Genomic DNA, 16,391 nt, shown 5'->3' with positions numbered 1-16,391 from the left:
TTTCCAACTTAGTTCAGTACACTTTAGTCCAGTCAACGGTTAAATTCTTTGAATAAGGCTGCCAATGTGCAGTTAGAATACATATTATTTTATATTTTAAGCAGACATGGAAGAAAAGTTTTAAAATATAAAGATTTATTTTATAACAAAAGTAAACACAAAATTCATTTCGTTTGCAATAGTTTGAAGCTGATGTGAAAAAATGATTTGTTAATATGTAATGCAGAAGTTGCTGAGGGTCCAAAGTATGTATTTACAAATCTGAACAGTAAACATTTTTACATGGAAATTTTAACACGACTATTCTAAAGACACATCAAATCAAAGCAAATTGAGCACACCTATGTATATATTCAGCTCTTGCATGTGTAAACGACGAGTGGAATCTCTTTACGAAAGTAACATGTGCTTAGAATGCCGCTTCGTATTGACGTAGAAAGAACAGTACCAAGGGAATGAATATTTCATTTCAATATTGAGTAACACTCTTGGAGATAAAAGATAAAACGTACAATATAGAGCAACGGTCTTAAAGTTTAAAAAAAGCGTTTCGAAAATGCATCTATAAAACCATAGATTCATTCCTACTTTCGGACACACACACGGATATTAACGGCTAGGTAAACATACTCTCTCTCTCTCTCTCTCTCTCTCTCTCTCAGAAGAAATGTAATATTTGCATTTTATTCTATTCAGGTCAGCCTCCTGCCTATGACATTGTCCACAACTAAAACCGAGGTACAGAAGGACTCCATTGCTCCGTCTATTCAACAATACTGTGGAAGCCGGATATCGCATTACTATGTATTTTAATTCATATATAAGGAATACGATTGGAATTCCAGCATAATCTTTACGTTATTGTTTATTTTTCATTTTATTGTGCAAGAGAAGGAGAGAGAATTTTTTATTTCCTGACTCACTGGAGATCACCTTTTGAGATCTTTAAGAATTTACCTCATACATTTATCTAATACAGCATACCCTTTAGAAAAACAAAAACACCAGTCGTCTGGTTTAATATGTTTTATATTGCAAATCTAATTCATAAAATAAATGAAAGCTTAGAATGTGAATAGTCGCGAAGGGCAGAAAAAAGACCATATGAGATCGAAAATGCAACAATGCTTACAGCAGGTGTAAGGATTGCACATACTATCATATCACTGATCGTGGAGATTGCACGTGGTATAATTTTATATCGGGAGCTTTGATGATGAAATATTTACATGTAAGTCAGGTAGGATGATAACATATGTGTTGTTATGTGAAATATATGCCGTTTTCTTTAGCGTTTATTAGAAAAGTACATACCTAATATTAACATGAATAATAGGTAACTTATAATATGACGAGAGATACAGAAGATAGAATGAATTAAGCAAATCAAATATTAAAATAAAGAAACAAAATGCAATTATTCATAATATTAGTGTATTAGTGTATATATATATATATATATATATATATATATATATACAGATTTCAAACTTTCAACATGAGCATTAATAAAAAATGCATTGTTTTTAATATTATTAACTCTTCAAATTCCTTAGCCGCTAAAGCAAAGAAATCGTTAGTATAACCATTTCATATAACAGTAGTAAAAGTAAATTAAAAATTAAAACCTATTTCAACTAAACTTAGATTTAATATGTAATGAACATTGCGTAGAACGCTGGACCAAATAGTCCTTTTTCCTTTTGTCGACCTCCGCTTTTAACCAACTCTTGAGATTTTGTTTGTGAGTATCCACAAATACTTATCTTAATTTTATTTTTTAAATACAGATTATTTATAATTATGTATCCAATTTAAAATAAAGGCACAGATCAAGGGATAAGTATTCAAAATTAAAAGACTTGTTCCAGTAATTAATTGGCTCAATCAAAATGAAAGACATAAGTAGTGAATGGGGATATTATAGCGACAATGGGAATTAGCATTACAGACCCCCCTTGGGAACATATAGCGACAATGGAAATTTAACATGGCGAAAAATCGTGGGAACATATAGCGACAAGGGAATTTAACATGGGAATAAATCGTGGGAACATATAGCGACAAGGGGAATTTAACATGGGGAATAGAGTTTGGGCTTGTCTAGGGAAAAGGGGAATTGAACATGGGATTTTTTTTTTTAAATTTTTTTCAAATTTAAATTTAAATTTAAATTTAAAAAAGGGGTAGGCAATTGAAAAGTCATTCTCTTTTCGAGAAATATGGCTGGCCCTGAAAAGGGCCTTTGGGTTTTTTCTTCTTCTTTTAACTTCTTAACTTTTTCCACCATCCTCTTATTTTGTCCATCATTCCTTTCTTCTTCTTCTTCTTTTCTGTTTCCGGCAGCCAGTCCGGGTGGCCCATGGCCCGGAACTTCTCTTGGATTTTCATCCAGTTTGTGTTCAGTTTTTCTAGTTCATCCTTTTTTTTTCTATTTTCTTCTTCTTTTCTTTCCTTTGACCACTTTTCTTTGATCTTCTTGACCTCTTCGGTCAGCACATTCCTCATTACTTCTTCCGCTTTCTTAAGTTTTTCTAACCCCCACTTCGCGAAACACCAATCTGTCCATTCTACAATGTCTTCTAGAAAGCACCTTGCACTCGTCACATGAACTATCGCTTATTTTAACTTACCCACTTTCACATACGGTGGGTTAATTAAACCTCTGATTCTCTTCTCCTCATCCTCTATCATTTCTTTTACAATATTTACGGATAAGTGGAGGCTGGTTACTTGTTTTGAGACGAAGTCTTTTGTCACTGCATACCTCCATTCCTTTTCAACCCTTTCTGCTACACTCAATCCATCCACCATCCAATACCAACTTTCCATAAGATCGTTGTATAAAGCTGAAGCTGCTGGCATCTTCTTGTTTGCTTATTCCGTAGAATGGGCTCCAATGGCCAACACTGTTAGTTTTATACTGAAAGTGCGGACGTGAAGGAAAACATCCCCCTAAAACAAAATTGATCTTACCTAGATCATGACCAAACAACGCGCGGACGTGATGGAAAACATCCCCACACTTTTCTCATTTCATATAATAAAACCCAAACTATACTCTCCACATACACTAAAAAACCCATAATCTACTATTCACACAAACATACCTGAGCTCTTACAAACACAAACACACAAACACACAAACACATACTCTCACATTTTTTTCAAAAAGAGTTAGTGTTTATAATCACACTACTCTACCTACACACATTGGCAAATGGATTGTTATTTCTTTTCTAGAGTATTGGGTAGCCCTTAAAAGGGCTCTTTTTTTCAACTCCAGATGCACCTATCTAATGGTTGCACCTTCCAGGCCTGGCGCCACACACACATCTTTGACTCCAGTCTCTTTTTACTTTTTGTCTTGAGAGTGCAGAGGCGGGATGATTCGCTTCAGCACCCCAGTCCTCTGTCTCGGGAATATTGTACGACATCCTCTCTTCTATTTTCTTTTCCTCTTCTTCCCTCTCTCTTCTCTCCTCCTCTTCCTTCTTTATTCTTGCTTCTTCTACGATAGCCTCCGCTGATAGTTCATATTCCAGGTGCATCTGGAGTTCTAACAGTTTCACAATTCTGGTGTTCATTCTTCTGGTGGTGGTGTTGATCAATCAACAAGGGTAGCTAGACTGACGAATGAGTTTCAATTTATAGTGAAAGCGCGGACGTGAAGGAAAACATCCCCTAAAAACATAAAATTCATCTTACCTAGATCATGACCAAAAAAAAAAAAAAAACAACGCGCGGACCTAAAAGAAACACTCACTCACTTTTTATGCTACCCATTCCTATTCTAAAATTTTTTTATAAATCACTTCAAAAGACTATTTACATACGCAAAGCAATCCAATCTAACCCCAAATATACACCTCAAACACCAAAAAAGACATTATTTTAATCTACTATTCACACAAACTTACGCAAACTGTTACAAACACAAACACACAAACACATACACTCTCACTATCAATAAAGAGTTAGTGTTTATATTCACACTACTCTACTTACACACATTGGCAAATCGATCGTTATTTCTTTTCTAGAGTCTTGGGTAGCCCTGAAAAGGGCTGGTTTTTTTGTTTGCTATGGCATTCTTTTTTAGTTTCTAAGAATGCGATGTCCTCTGATTATAGACTTTCTGGCAATAGGTCTGCTTCTTCGGAAAGAGAAGAAGAACTCTTTGGTGTCGATACGGCAATCGACAAAGCCTCTGTCAGGTTCAGGTTGCTGCTGCTGTTGTTGTTGTTGCTGTTGCTGCTGTCTCTGAAGTCTGTACTTCTCTGTCCATTCTTCTTTCTCCCTGTTCATTTCTTCTCTGAAGAGCTCTTCTATCAGGTCTTCAGTGACTTTTGACATTCTCACATTCTCTATTTCTTCTGGCTTCGGTATCAGACTGTGTCTGACCCTATGCAAATTCACGTAGGCTTCGTTGAGCTTAGCTAGTTTGGAGCACATCTTCTTAGGAGGATGAGTCGACAATGGATGGTTAGACTGGAAACAACCCCGGTTCTTAAAGTCAAAGCGCGGACGTGAAGGAAAACATGCCCCACACGGTTTTCGAGTCGCAACGTTCAATGAGTGTCATGAGAGGGATAGTAAGAAATTAAAGAGCATCAATCCAACATTCTTATAGCTAAACAAACCACAAAGGCATTTTTTTTCAAAACACATTTTTTATTCAAAAATCACTTAACACTAAACAACAACATTTCTAACATATTTTTTAACAATAATCCAACATTATAACATCAAACATTTTTTTCTTCAAAACATCAAACATTTTTTCTCCAAATACAGTCTATTTTAAACAGGGCTGACAACGTTGTGAATGAAATTGTGATTTCCACTGTTGGAAATCATTAGGCCATTGATGGACACTACGTTTCCTAGCTTGAGACAAAAGATAAGCATAATGGTCACAAAACCATCGATCTACTTTCACATCATTTCTAGTAGAAGAACGAGGATCAAAATGAGTCACTAAATGTTCTAAGGAATAGCCCAGGCTGCGATGATGCAGAAAATACACACAGGACTGTCCACGCACCAAGGAATCTGTGCCTTGTAATTTCACATTATTGAATCGGGTGGTCTGAGCATTTCTTCTCATAAAGTCAATGATATCGTCTTCCAAAGGGGGCAATCCATAGGAATCGAAATATTCCACACATCCTTCTTGAGGAAAGTAGACGGCTACCCAGTTGGTTCCTGGGAGATGACTGTCGTCCGTGTTGATTACGTAAGCTTGATGGTCTTGAGGTTTGCGATGAGGGAGTTCATCTTTAGCACAGACGACAGGATTCCAAGAAGCCGTGTACGAACTGTGGTTCAAAAGGTAATAAAGTTCCCAGGTATCCATTGATTTGTGTGTGTTTTTTTTTCTTCTTCTTTTCACAGGTAATAATAAGTTGTCAATTCGATCCTGCATTTTTGCTTGAAAATGTCTGACGAATAAACGGTTATTTGTTCTGTTTCTTCACTCTGATTCAGGAGAGCTTCGACACAATGGATCTCTTGAGTGGTTAATGGTGGACAAGAATGTTCACGCAAGTCTTTATACCACTGGTGCAACACATCTTTGTCCGAGATGAGACTCCAAGCTTCGTCCAGATATTCGTCCAATTTTTCTTCTTGACTTAACATCAGGCATTTATCGTGTTGAATTTGACTGGGATGATCGTTTTGACATCCATAGCAATTTTTCTTGACCAATTCCGTTATTTTTTCAGCCAAGTGTTTGGCAAAACAGGAGACTAAATGGGCTTCTTGTTATGGCCATCTTGACTTCATCATGATCACTTCTTCTTCCACAGTCTCCTCACATTTCATGTCCAAAGTTTCTTCACTAGGTAAAGAGGGATAACAGTCTTCCATGGCTTCTAGTAATCTAGAATAACTTCTCTCAATCTGTTGATTTCTATGGTATTATCGAATTCTGCATACAGGATGACGTTCACCGTGTCTGGTAGAGCATTAGTAAACTGAAGTTCCACACGAATCTGGCCGGATTTTATAGGGTGGAAATGTCCCTCGTCGCTGCCTTGGTCAGGAGTGAAATCGAAAGCCCACAAAGCATAGCCTCCTGCATAATCCTCGTACGTAATGCCGTGACTGGTGTTGGTTCCTAACTGGCCCGTGGCTTCGTACAGGGACAAGTACTATCTCAAGTAATTCTTCTTGGTAAAGTCAGGTTCGAAAGGTCGTGTACACAAGGTCTTGCCATCGCGACTGACTTCGATCTTGGACATGTCAAAGTGTCGAAAGTGGAAAGGATTTTCAGCGAAAGCTCCGTTGAAGGCTGAATTCTCAACCATACCAAGGATTAAACGTTTGGGTAACTGTCCTTGAAACAGATGATCTTCGATCATAGAATGCTGTCTCTTGGGAATGGTGAACGTTTTCACTTCCACACGTCGTATGGAATACTTGGCGGTCGTTCTGCTCAACGTCTGACTGATGTCGTTTCCCACTTTGGGTAACACTTCCACGCGTCGTACGTAGAGTTTGGCCTCCTCGATTTTGCTTTTAGGATTGCCAGCAGAAGTATCAGCCAACACATGGAAAGCGGCACTGCTGCGATTCAGTCTCAGGCGGACATTTACCCCGTTCAGCAAATATTTCTCTTGCAACCACATGTCCAGATGCAAACGATCCATCAGTTCTAAACTTTGTCCATTTTTGATTTTGTTTCGTCTTTCCTCAAAGCCGCCATTGTCTTTATCTAGTATGTCAAACTTGCTCGCTTCGTCAGGTTCCCATAGCACACAAGCATTCAGATGAGTGTTCTTGGCATCTATTCCGTACGTCAAGAGATTTTCCAGGTAGGCACGATAAGGGTAAGTATCCATGCTGCTGCTGACCAGTTTGTTATTTAAGTACAAGTCCACTGAGCTGAACAAGGAATGCATGAAATTGTTGACGGGAGCTATATTCTCAGTGTCTTCTACTGCACCATTATCCTTATCTAGATCTTTGACTTTCAAGTACAAGTAACTGCTATTCAGATCGATGTAATCTTCGGGTTGTCCCTTGATTTCAAACTCGATGGGAGCGGAATCGGTCAGTGAGGAGACGGGGTGAAATTCCACCCATTGGGATTCTTGCATGGTCGTCATGGTGGGGTGCATGGCAAACAGATCCAGTTCCGTCTTGGAACAAGCGCAAGATTCTCGGTGCATCATTTTTCTCTGTGTCTCAATAATCGAAAACGTCTAAGTCTCGAACGGTTCTTCTTTTCTTGGCCTTTCTCGCTTGAAGTCTGGTGAAAGGGTGTTTTCTGCGTCGTCTCTTTCTGCCTTGTCCTTGCAGAATGCCTGACTCGGTAGCGTGCAGGGCATTTATAGGTGTTTCTCGGCGACCCAAAATGTCTTTGCCCGTTTGCAGCAAGACATTTTTGCCTGCCCTCATGAAGGCTTCTTTAGGGTTTTGTTTGTCGATGATGACATTTTGGAGAAATTCTTTGCCTTGTGTCAGTGCCGCATCTTTCAAGGCGTGCAATCCGCGTGTCACCATCGGTTTCAACACCGGGGCCACCGAACGAAAGGCCGATTTTGACATATCTCCTAAACCGTGTCCTCTCTGTCGAGCAACGCCTCGGTACACTGGATACATGACTTACTTACGAGTCGTGAGAGAACCGTTTTCGAAAATGGAGTTTCACCGTGACTTTTCCTTTGGTGAATGGAATATTTTGTCCCAAATCTCCTTTTATAGTAATGTTGACCGTGTCCAAATACGACTTGCTGACAGGCAAATAGTGAGGATGGACAAATTCGCGGTGGACGTGATAAGTGTTTCCACCTTCCTCGTCAGCGTTCGTGGCAGAATCCACTTTGAAAGGAATGACACGCAGTAACGGCACGGAGGTGTGTCCCACCACGTTGTACTCCACCACATCGGAGTACACGAACATCAAATTCAGTCCTTGGTTCAGTTCTACCGGGGTACGAAAATACTTGGCAAAAGTCTCGTTGTCGTAAATGCTTGCTGATTCGAGTTTTTCTTTTTCTACTTTCTTCCTCATCTCCATGTCTCCGCCCAACATGTCAAACAATTCAGGACAAAATAAAATGGACACGATTTTATTCCGCTCAAATTTCATCAAGAATCGACGAGCTACTTTCTGGTACTCCATGGTGACACTTTTGTTCCTGACAATGTCAAAAGCTTTCCCAAACACGCCATTAAACCTGGAGGCTATGGCACTGACCAAATGATGACCACTAAAATAATAGCCTGGGAGAATGGACAAGTGGTAGGTGGACGTTTTAGTTATGTGATTATAGGTTTTAATGTCAGACATGGTCGTTCTCTTATCCAACTCCTGTTGCAATTGCTGGTCATGAACTTCGACCGTAAAAAAATTCTGATTGGGAAGGACATTGAGGACTTGGGTCGGGTGAATCATTTCTACTAAAGCCACTTCCCAATGGGCTTCGTGATCTAAGGGGATGGCTTGAGGTAATTTGGCCGTGTAACAGCACAACGTGCTGTGGGGAAACACCTCCATGGAACTGTCACTGGGTAAGGTTAAGTAAAATTGGTTTTGGTGACTCATAATTCCAGAGTTCTGTGGCTGTCCGAGGGGTTACTGGACGTCAGAGGCGTGTCTCCGCTCAAAATGGGGTTCTGGATGTGGTTGGAGTGGTGACTGGCACTGGCACTGGACGCAAGGATTCCGTGGTTCCCGTTCGAGGTGAATTTCAGGGAGGGATTAGGAAGCAGGTAACCGATGCAACTGCTCAATAAAATGGTCCACAATTGTTTGTCTCCTTGTTGCAAACTCAAATTGGCAATGGCTGCCCCGATGACACAATACACCACGAACACTTGGCAGAAAAAGACGATTTGCGTTTTAGGCACACGTTCTCCACACCACACCCACAAGGGTTGTTTTTGTAACTCTTGCACAGAAGAACTATGTGAAGGAGGAGTGGTCGACGTAGTAGCTGCGTCTGTGTGAAAGGGCATGATGGTCACTTCTTCTTTTTATAGTCGATGACTTGCGAAGCGTCGATCCAAGAATCAAAACTGGGTGGATATCCTTTCCAACGTACTTTGACTTCTTTGACACGTCGTTTGCCCACTTTACGGGTTCTGCGTTCGAGAATGCTTTCGATGTCGTACACGTCGTCTTCTTTTTTGGTGACACGTTGTAACTCGGGCAAATAAAACGTTCCTTTGAGCACTTCTCCGTTCATGTCTTCCAATTTATAGACGGCAGGATGACGGCCATGCACTCGTCCAGTGACGCGAAACAATTCGGTCGTCCAGTTAGGTAAGTAACCTTTGTCGAAAGTGCGTTTGGTTTTGCCAATGTGCACCCAATCTCCTACGGCCAACTCTCCACTTTTCTTGAGGACAGCCCTCGTCGGGGACGTACCAAACAGGTGCTCAAACACCAACACTTCGTTGTCGGGAGTCACGTCTTGCGGGGCACGTCCGATGCTTCGATGGTAAGATTGGTTGTACGCTTGCACCAGGTGCGGTAAGATGTCGATGTACTTCAGAGTGTGGTGATGCGTAAAATATTTCCACATGCGTTCTTTCAAAGTGCGTTGAAAACGTTCCACGATGCTGGCTTTGGTTTCGGGATTCTCGGTGGTAAAAAAATGAATGTCACGTTTCTTTAATTCTTTTTGGAAAGCTTGGTTCAGAAATTCGGTGCCTTTGTCCGTTTGCCATCGAAGAGGGTGACGACCGCTTTGTTTCAACACCCGTTGCAGGGCTCGCACTAACTCGCTGCTCGATTTGGAAGTCAAGGGCACGACCCAGGCAAATTTGGAAAAGACGTCGATGACACAAAACAAATATTTGTAGCCACGATTGTAGCTGGCCAAATGAGAGACATCGGCTAAATCGGCTTGCCATTGATGATCGATGCCTTCCACTCGGGTGCGACTTCTGGCAAACTTGCGTCGAATGGGTTTGTGTAAAGTGTAGGTAGCTTGTTCTTGTAACCATCGTTGCTTTTGAGGTAAACGGAGACTTTTCAATCGAGTTTTGGCAGCACGATACAATTTTTGAACTCCTGCGTAACCTGCAGAATGGGAGGGATCATAGTAAATGCTGGCTAAGAATTTTTCCATTTGTTTTTGTGTGTTAATAAGTCACCCACTCTTCGGTGATGCTACTTTGGGTGGGACGGAAGGGTGGTTTGGAAACGGATTTACGTGTCCGATGGGCTACGGGAGTAGAAGTCGAAGGTAGTGGTGGTGGTGGTGGAGGTGACAATGGAATGGCTTTGGTTTTCTTTTCCTTTTTCGCTTCTGGTTTCCCTTCTTTCTTTTTCACTTCTGTCGAAGGAGGAGTGGACATCATCTTTTTAACCCAAGCTTTCATTTCTTCTCGTTGGGGTGTGGGGGACGGTGTCAACAAGGATGCTGCAATCTTACTTGAAATGGGAGCTGCTGACGGTGTTTGAAACACTTCTCGCATCTCTTCTTCCTCAGGTCTTCGAGGGGTAGCATCTCTGGTGACCCCTGGGGATGGTAGTAGTGGTGGTGGTGGTGGTGGTGGTGGTAATAATGATGGTGTTGGACTTTTCATCAAGGTCTTAAAATCTTTCAAAGTGGGTAGAGCTGTTTCGTCTAAAGCTTTCTGGTGAAAGAGTTGCAGTCGTTGCAAGAGTTGACCGTACTTTTGCGATTTTTCTGTTTCGGATAAATCTTGGCGATCCATCAAGGACTACAATTCGTGTTGTAACTGGGACATCTCGCTCAAATTGGGATTGGGAGGTAAATGCGGGGTGCTTTGTTCTTGCCACCGATGGTATTCCATCCATCGTTTGTAAGGCACTAAAGCTAGTTTTCGTCCTTCCATGGGGTTGTCAGGGGTCGATTCTGAGATCTTGGGACTTCCGAGGGCCTTTTTATCTTGCTCCCACCAGACCTCCCAACATGGTTCCCAAGACTCCTTTCAGTATGGGGCCTAACAAGAGAGGCAAAATGCCTCCACGTTGCACTAACATCTTCTTTTTTTGACGAATGGGAATTTTCTTTCGAACCATTTGGCGAAGAACGTGACGATGTTTGCTTAAGCATTGTTTCTGGTGTTTGGACAAAGGGATCGTGCCTTTCAAAACATTCAAACAACATTCGCACACGGTATCGATGACCTCTTTGGAGGCTGTTTGAATGAGTTTTTTTCGTAGGGGTGGAGAAGCTTTGGACAGGACAGATAACATGTCCCCATGTTTGGCTAAACGTGGTGGTAGTCCTTTCCTTTTCTTTCCTTGGGGTTTTCTGGATGGTGACATCTTTGAGTCTTCAGGAGCACCAAAAAAAAACATTGATACCCTACTTGGTCACAGGCCTTTTTTATACTGGAACGCGTCGCCACTGATTGTCTTTACGTAGTATCAACTTCATGACAGGCATGACACGTCGTGCAGGGGTACGTAACGGACTAAATCGAGCCAGTTCTTGCTTGGACAAATCCAGTAAACTTTGTAACATGCCCGATCTTTCATGGACTTTGATTTTGGGAGAAGGTACTTTGTGAGCAGCAGCCACTGCCACTAAATTGGAGGGTCCTGCCACTGGGGAAGTTCTTTTTGGGGTCATCAACGGAGAAGTTCTTGGTGTGATCAACGTCTCCAAGTACTCTTCAGTTCCTGGTGTCATCTACGGAGAAGTGGATAAACGTGAGGCTGCCGGAGACACAGTCGCCGACGTGGCAGGTCGTGGTTTGCGAGTGTAAGGTTGCGTCCTGGCCGAAGTGCCTCTCTTGCGACCAGTTTTCTTCTGTGGACTTTTCTTTTTCTGGGGACTTTTTCTCTGTTTCTTTTTCTGGGGGCTTCTTTTCTTTTTCCGGGGTGGTGTCTGGTAAGAGGAGGGTCCCGCCACTGGAGAAGTTCTCCTTGGGGACTTGGTCTTTTTCTTCTTGGGGCTTCGTTGGACTTTTTTCTTTGGGATAACTTTGGGGGCATTAGGATCCCATCTTAAGAGTGAGCGAATGATGACCCCTCCTAGAGTACCGCTCCCTCCAGGTTTCAAAATGATTTGTTTTTTGGTTTGAGTGTCGATGCGGGGATCAGCCAGTTGGACCAAAGCGACTTTGTTTCGATCGAAAAAGCGTTTGGTTTGATGAGGAATCTGAATGATTCCTTGGAGTATTTGACGTGCCGTGACCGTGAACCATCGTAAGACTTCTCTGAGACTAGCTTCTAAGACACGAGCTCGTGTTTTTGGATTTTTTTCTCGACTGATGCCATACAAGGCACGAATCAATTTGACGGGAAGATGCGACTGAAGGGACGTCATGTTCACACTGTGTGTGAGACAGACGAAAAGGGCCTGAGGTTTTTATAGATTTTTTATGGGGAGTAAAATGAAGTCGAGGACGGAGACGTGTACAGGACAGGTCCTCCGTCTTGGCACCAGTGGTGAAACAAGTGAGTACGAAATCGCAATTCCTCGGGGGTGGTAGGTTTCAAATCGACGAGTAAATAGGCGTGTGGCGTTTGAGTGGCATCGTCGTAGGCCTGAGTCAGCCAAGGTGTTCCTAACTGTTTGGCTAAGACTTGCACTTGCGATTTATCTCGAGGACTTTTAAACAAGACCACGTAATGCGCATTGAGACTGATGGTGCGATGGGCTTTACTTTGTTGAAACATATTTTGGGTGATGTAAACGACACTGGCATTACGATGATGCCCTTTGCGCGTGAACCACAGTTTAATTTCTTCTTCGTCTTCTCCTAACATGTCGTCGAAAATGACCAAATGGGTTTGACGGGAGTCAGAGACGATGCTGTCGTCTTCTTTAGGAATGCCTTCCACAAACACGATGGAATCGCCTTGACTTTCTCGCAAGAGGTTGTACGCCGATTGCCACTCTTTGTAACACCACACGATCCGTTGAAGTGGCCGATCGATCAAATGATGTTTATGTTCGATCAAACGTTTGACGAATTCGGTTTTGCCTGAACCGCTAGGTCCAGCAATGAGCATGTTAAAGGGATGGCGAAGATACAAAGCCTCCCAACTGGCACGATCTAAGTATTCGTCGATGACTTTGACAGTAAAGGAAGAGGGAGCAGAGACAGCAGTGGTAGCCATTGTGTCAGAAATGTCACTTGTGACACGAAAACAAACAAGACAAGAGTTTATATACTTTTTTCAGAACACGTTTATTGAATGTTTTTTTTTCAAACATGAATACGAAAGACAAAAATACATAAAAGCCAAAGGCTTAAGTACAAGGATAAAAGGCACATAATAACCATGAACGTGGAATAAAAACAAGTGTCTGTACAACATGTTTTGGGTAATGTTCTAACCAGTTCTATAGTAGGGGGTAAGGTCACACAAGTGTCCTCCCGAAAGGGTCTTTCAGGTCTGTCCACGACAGTCCTGTCCTGGGTGACGGGTTCTTCTGGCACCGTCACTAACACGGGTTGAAAAGTAACTTTTTTCCTTGAACAACTCTCGTGCATACTGAGCCACTTCTTGGGTCCAAGCCTCAAAACCCCATTCTTTCCAGGCACGGACATCTGTCCAATGGGGATGTAAGTCACAAGCTACACACACATCGTCATACACGTCTTGGGTCGCTAAAAGTTGACGAATCTTTTTTTCCCGTTGAGGTCGAGAAGTATCCAGATGAAAACGCAAGGCTTTGAGCAAAAGGAGTTTTTCGTGACCATTTAAGGCCATGGGGGTATGGTAAGTACTGATCGTAAAGAGTCCACAAAGAATCGGCTAGTAAACGAAATCCCAGAAAACAAGTCACTAAGACACACACCAATTGTCGTCCCAAATTGAATGGATACAGTTCTTGTAATAATCGATGGTAATGATCCACGGTTTGAATATGGTCATTGAGTTCCTTCCACGGAATCTGTTGAATGATATGTGACATAATCCGTGGCATGGCAACTTGATTTTATAGTGTCTTTGTTTCGGAAGCAATAAATGTAATTTCTAACCAAACACGTTCGTTCTCCAGTAGGGAATTTAAATGTTACATACCGTAATTGAAACGTCAGAGTTTGTCTAGATGTTTCGTCTTTTTCTAAGCAGATTCCATGTAACAAATGTTGGTAATCCTTTAACTCGTCTTCCTCAATACGTTGCAGTAAGTGAATCTCGAAGTAACCAAAATTACGAACGTCTGGTCCATCATCATCCATAAACTGAAAGTGTTCAACAAGGTCTGACCACTGAAAAAATTTCTGACGAATCAGTCCTCTTATAACATTCAGGTACCAGTGGTTAAAGATCTGGTGACGTAACGGATGCAATTGTTCTTTACGTTTCACTTGTGTTTTCACCAGCTCTCGGTAAATCCTTTCTCTCAACTCCTCAGGCAAGCCCAAAATGTTCTCTTGTAAAGTATCCATAAGTATATACACTGTTTTTGGAATCGTTGGGTGATGGCCAATAGCCTCGTTTAACTTTGTGCCTAATGTAATATCCACTCATAATCAGTCTTCTTGTACTTTGGAACATAGCATAATTTAAAAACGGATGAATCACTTTGAGTTTGCGTTTCACTTGTATTTTGATCAGTTCTCGGTAAATGCGTTCTCTCAACTCCACAGGCAAAGCACGAATGTTCTCTAACAAAGTATCCATAAATAAGTCAGTCCGTACAATTCACAATCTTCTCATAGAGAGCAAAAGTAATCCACACAGTGAGTAATTTCTGACCACTGCCATTCAGGGTAACGTCCAAGAATGTCACTGAACTCTTTTGATGTAAACGGTCTAAAGCGATATAATAGGATGAATGCACCCTTGACGCAAAGAAATCTGACACAGTGGTTGACTTTTTCACTTTCCTCTTATGAATTTCTCGACACAAAAGTTCTACAGTGACCCATTGAGATTTCACTCTGGCAAGTCCCTGCCAAACTTCCTTGTAAATCTTCTCCTGCAGTTCTTTAGGTAATGATTCAATATCGTTTTTGAAATGAAGTTTAAATATTGAGCTCGGTGATGTCAAACATTTGACTCCTAGACAATCTGGTTTCTTCTTCGTCAACGACATGGTAAGTTACTTTAATGTCTCGGTCCCACTAAGGGTAAGTAATGACAATTCGGTGACCATCGAGCATGTTCTACGTAGGCCGAATCTTGCGGTTCCCAGTGGTGAAATGACACACCGCAACTGAAGCACTTGACTTTATCTCCTTCGCCCAAGTAGAACAATCCGGCACTGGCTAATTCTTCGGGGGTCGGTCCTCCCAGATACTTAGGCCATTTTCCTTTGAACGATTGAAGACGATTTTCAAAGTCGCAGTATTCCGACAAACGCACAGGAAACGAATATTCGTCTTTCACAGGTTCGTTTCGATAAGGGTTGGGTGACAGGAACAGGAGTTTGCTCAGGGCTGGATGACATCCGTAGGGGGGTAGACGTGAAGGTGAACATTCCCCTTTAAAACGAAACCCAGTAAAATGTCCAAGAGGACGGGCGGCATCCCTTTCGCATCCCTCAGGTTTGACACGCACAGCATCACTTTCCATGATAGAGGTAGTGACACTAAAGTTCCCATAATGCTTTACGCCATCGCTCAGGTCACAAGGTACAGCATCGTATCCATCACAAGGCTCACAATCGCATTCCACTTCCGAAGCCCCACACTTGAATTGTGCCTTTCTAAACAACTTGTTTTGTGTTTCTCTGAAAGTATTCATCTTGTTCGCTCGGTCTTGGTAGTCACAATGAACTATCGATCTTGCCTAGGGTTCCTTTTTTATATACAGACCAATACCGACGTGTCCATACGGTAAGGTAAAATGATTGGGAAGTCGCACTCGCTTCTGGTACACGATTTGATAGACTTTTTCCAAGGGCCGACTGACGATGTGGTGAGTGGGTAAACGTACAATCTTGGTGGGTTGGTAAGTGGTCACTTTAAAGTTTCCATCCTCTCCCGATTGCAAGGCTTCTTTCAATACCCCAAAGTTCACCACACGACTGGTACGATAATTCAGAGTCAGTCCTTTCACTTTGCACGTCGTGTGCACTTCTCCTTGTTTGTCCCGGTATTCGTAGCCGTAATTTTTGGGACCACCACTGACGAAACTTAGAATCTTGTCGTCGGGATGTTCGTCTGTCCAGGCTCCTAAACGGTCTCCTTCGATGTCAGGGTGATGTTGAATCGGGTGATGGATGTAAACTGTCCGTGTCAAAGTACAGGACGCGTTCCCCTAACAGTTCTAAAGCTTCGTACAATTTTAAGCGAGCATGGGCTGTCACGTAAGCCGCAATGATGACATTTCCAAAAGGATCGTCTTGTACAAAGTCCAGATCTTCTTCGTAATTGACCAAGATCAAATCCTCGCGAACGACGTTCACGTGTTTCATGTATTTGGTTTTGTCGTGAATCATCTGGAAGTAGCGGGAAGGTTCTGTCAAATATTCCGTCTTGGGTAAACACGG

At 42.0% G+C, this 16,391-nt stretch overlaps 1 protein-coding gene across 1 annotated transcript in view; it reads left to right on the top strand.

Annotated features, from left to right (window-relative positions):
- LOC149789544 (uncharacterized) overlaps positions 1-850 on the top strand; it is a 31,388-nt gene extending 30,538 nt beyond the window's left edge. Inside the window, exon 4 of the mRNA XM_089973314.1 lies at positions 697-850. Within this exon, the coding sequence (XP_089829440.1) occupies positions 697-813 (117 nt within the window). The 3' untranslated portion in view covers positions 814-850. The remainder of the gene's footprint in view (positions 1-696) is intronic.
- The last annotated feature ends 15,541 nt before the right edge of the window (positions 851-16,391 follow it).

Source organism: Sinohyriopsis cumingii, chromosome 10 (genome assembly GCF_028554795.1).
Source record: "Sinohyriopsis cumingii isolate HCF-2022 chromosome 10, ASM2855479v2, whole genome shotgun sequence".
NCBI lineage: Eukaryota > Metazoa > Mollusca > Bivalvia > Unionida > Unionidae > Sinohyriopsis > Sinohyriopsis cumingii.
Note: the sequence above shows the minus strand (reverse complement) of the source record. Positions and strands in the feature narration are given on the sequence as shown.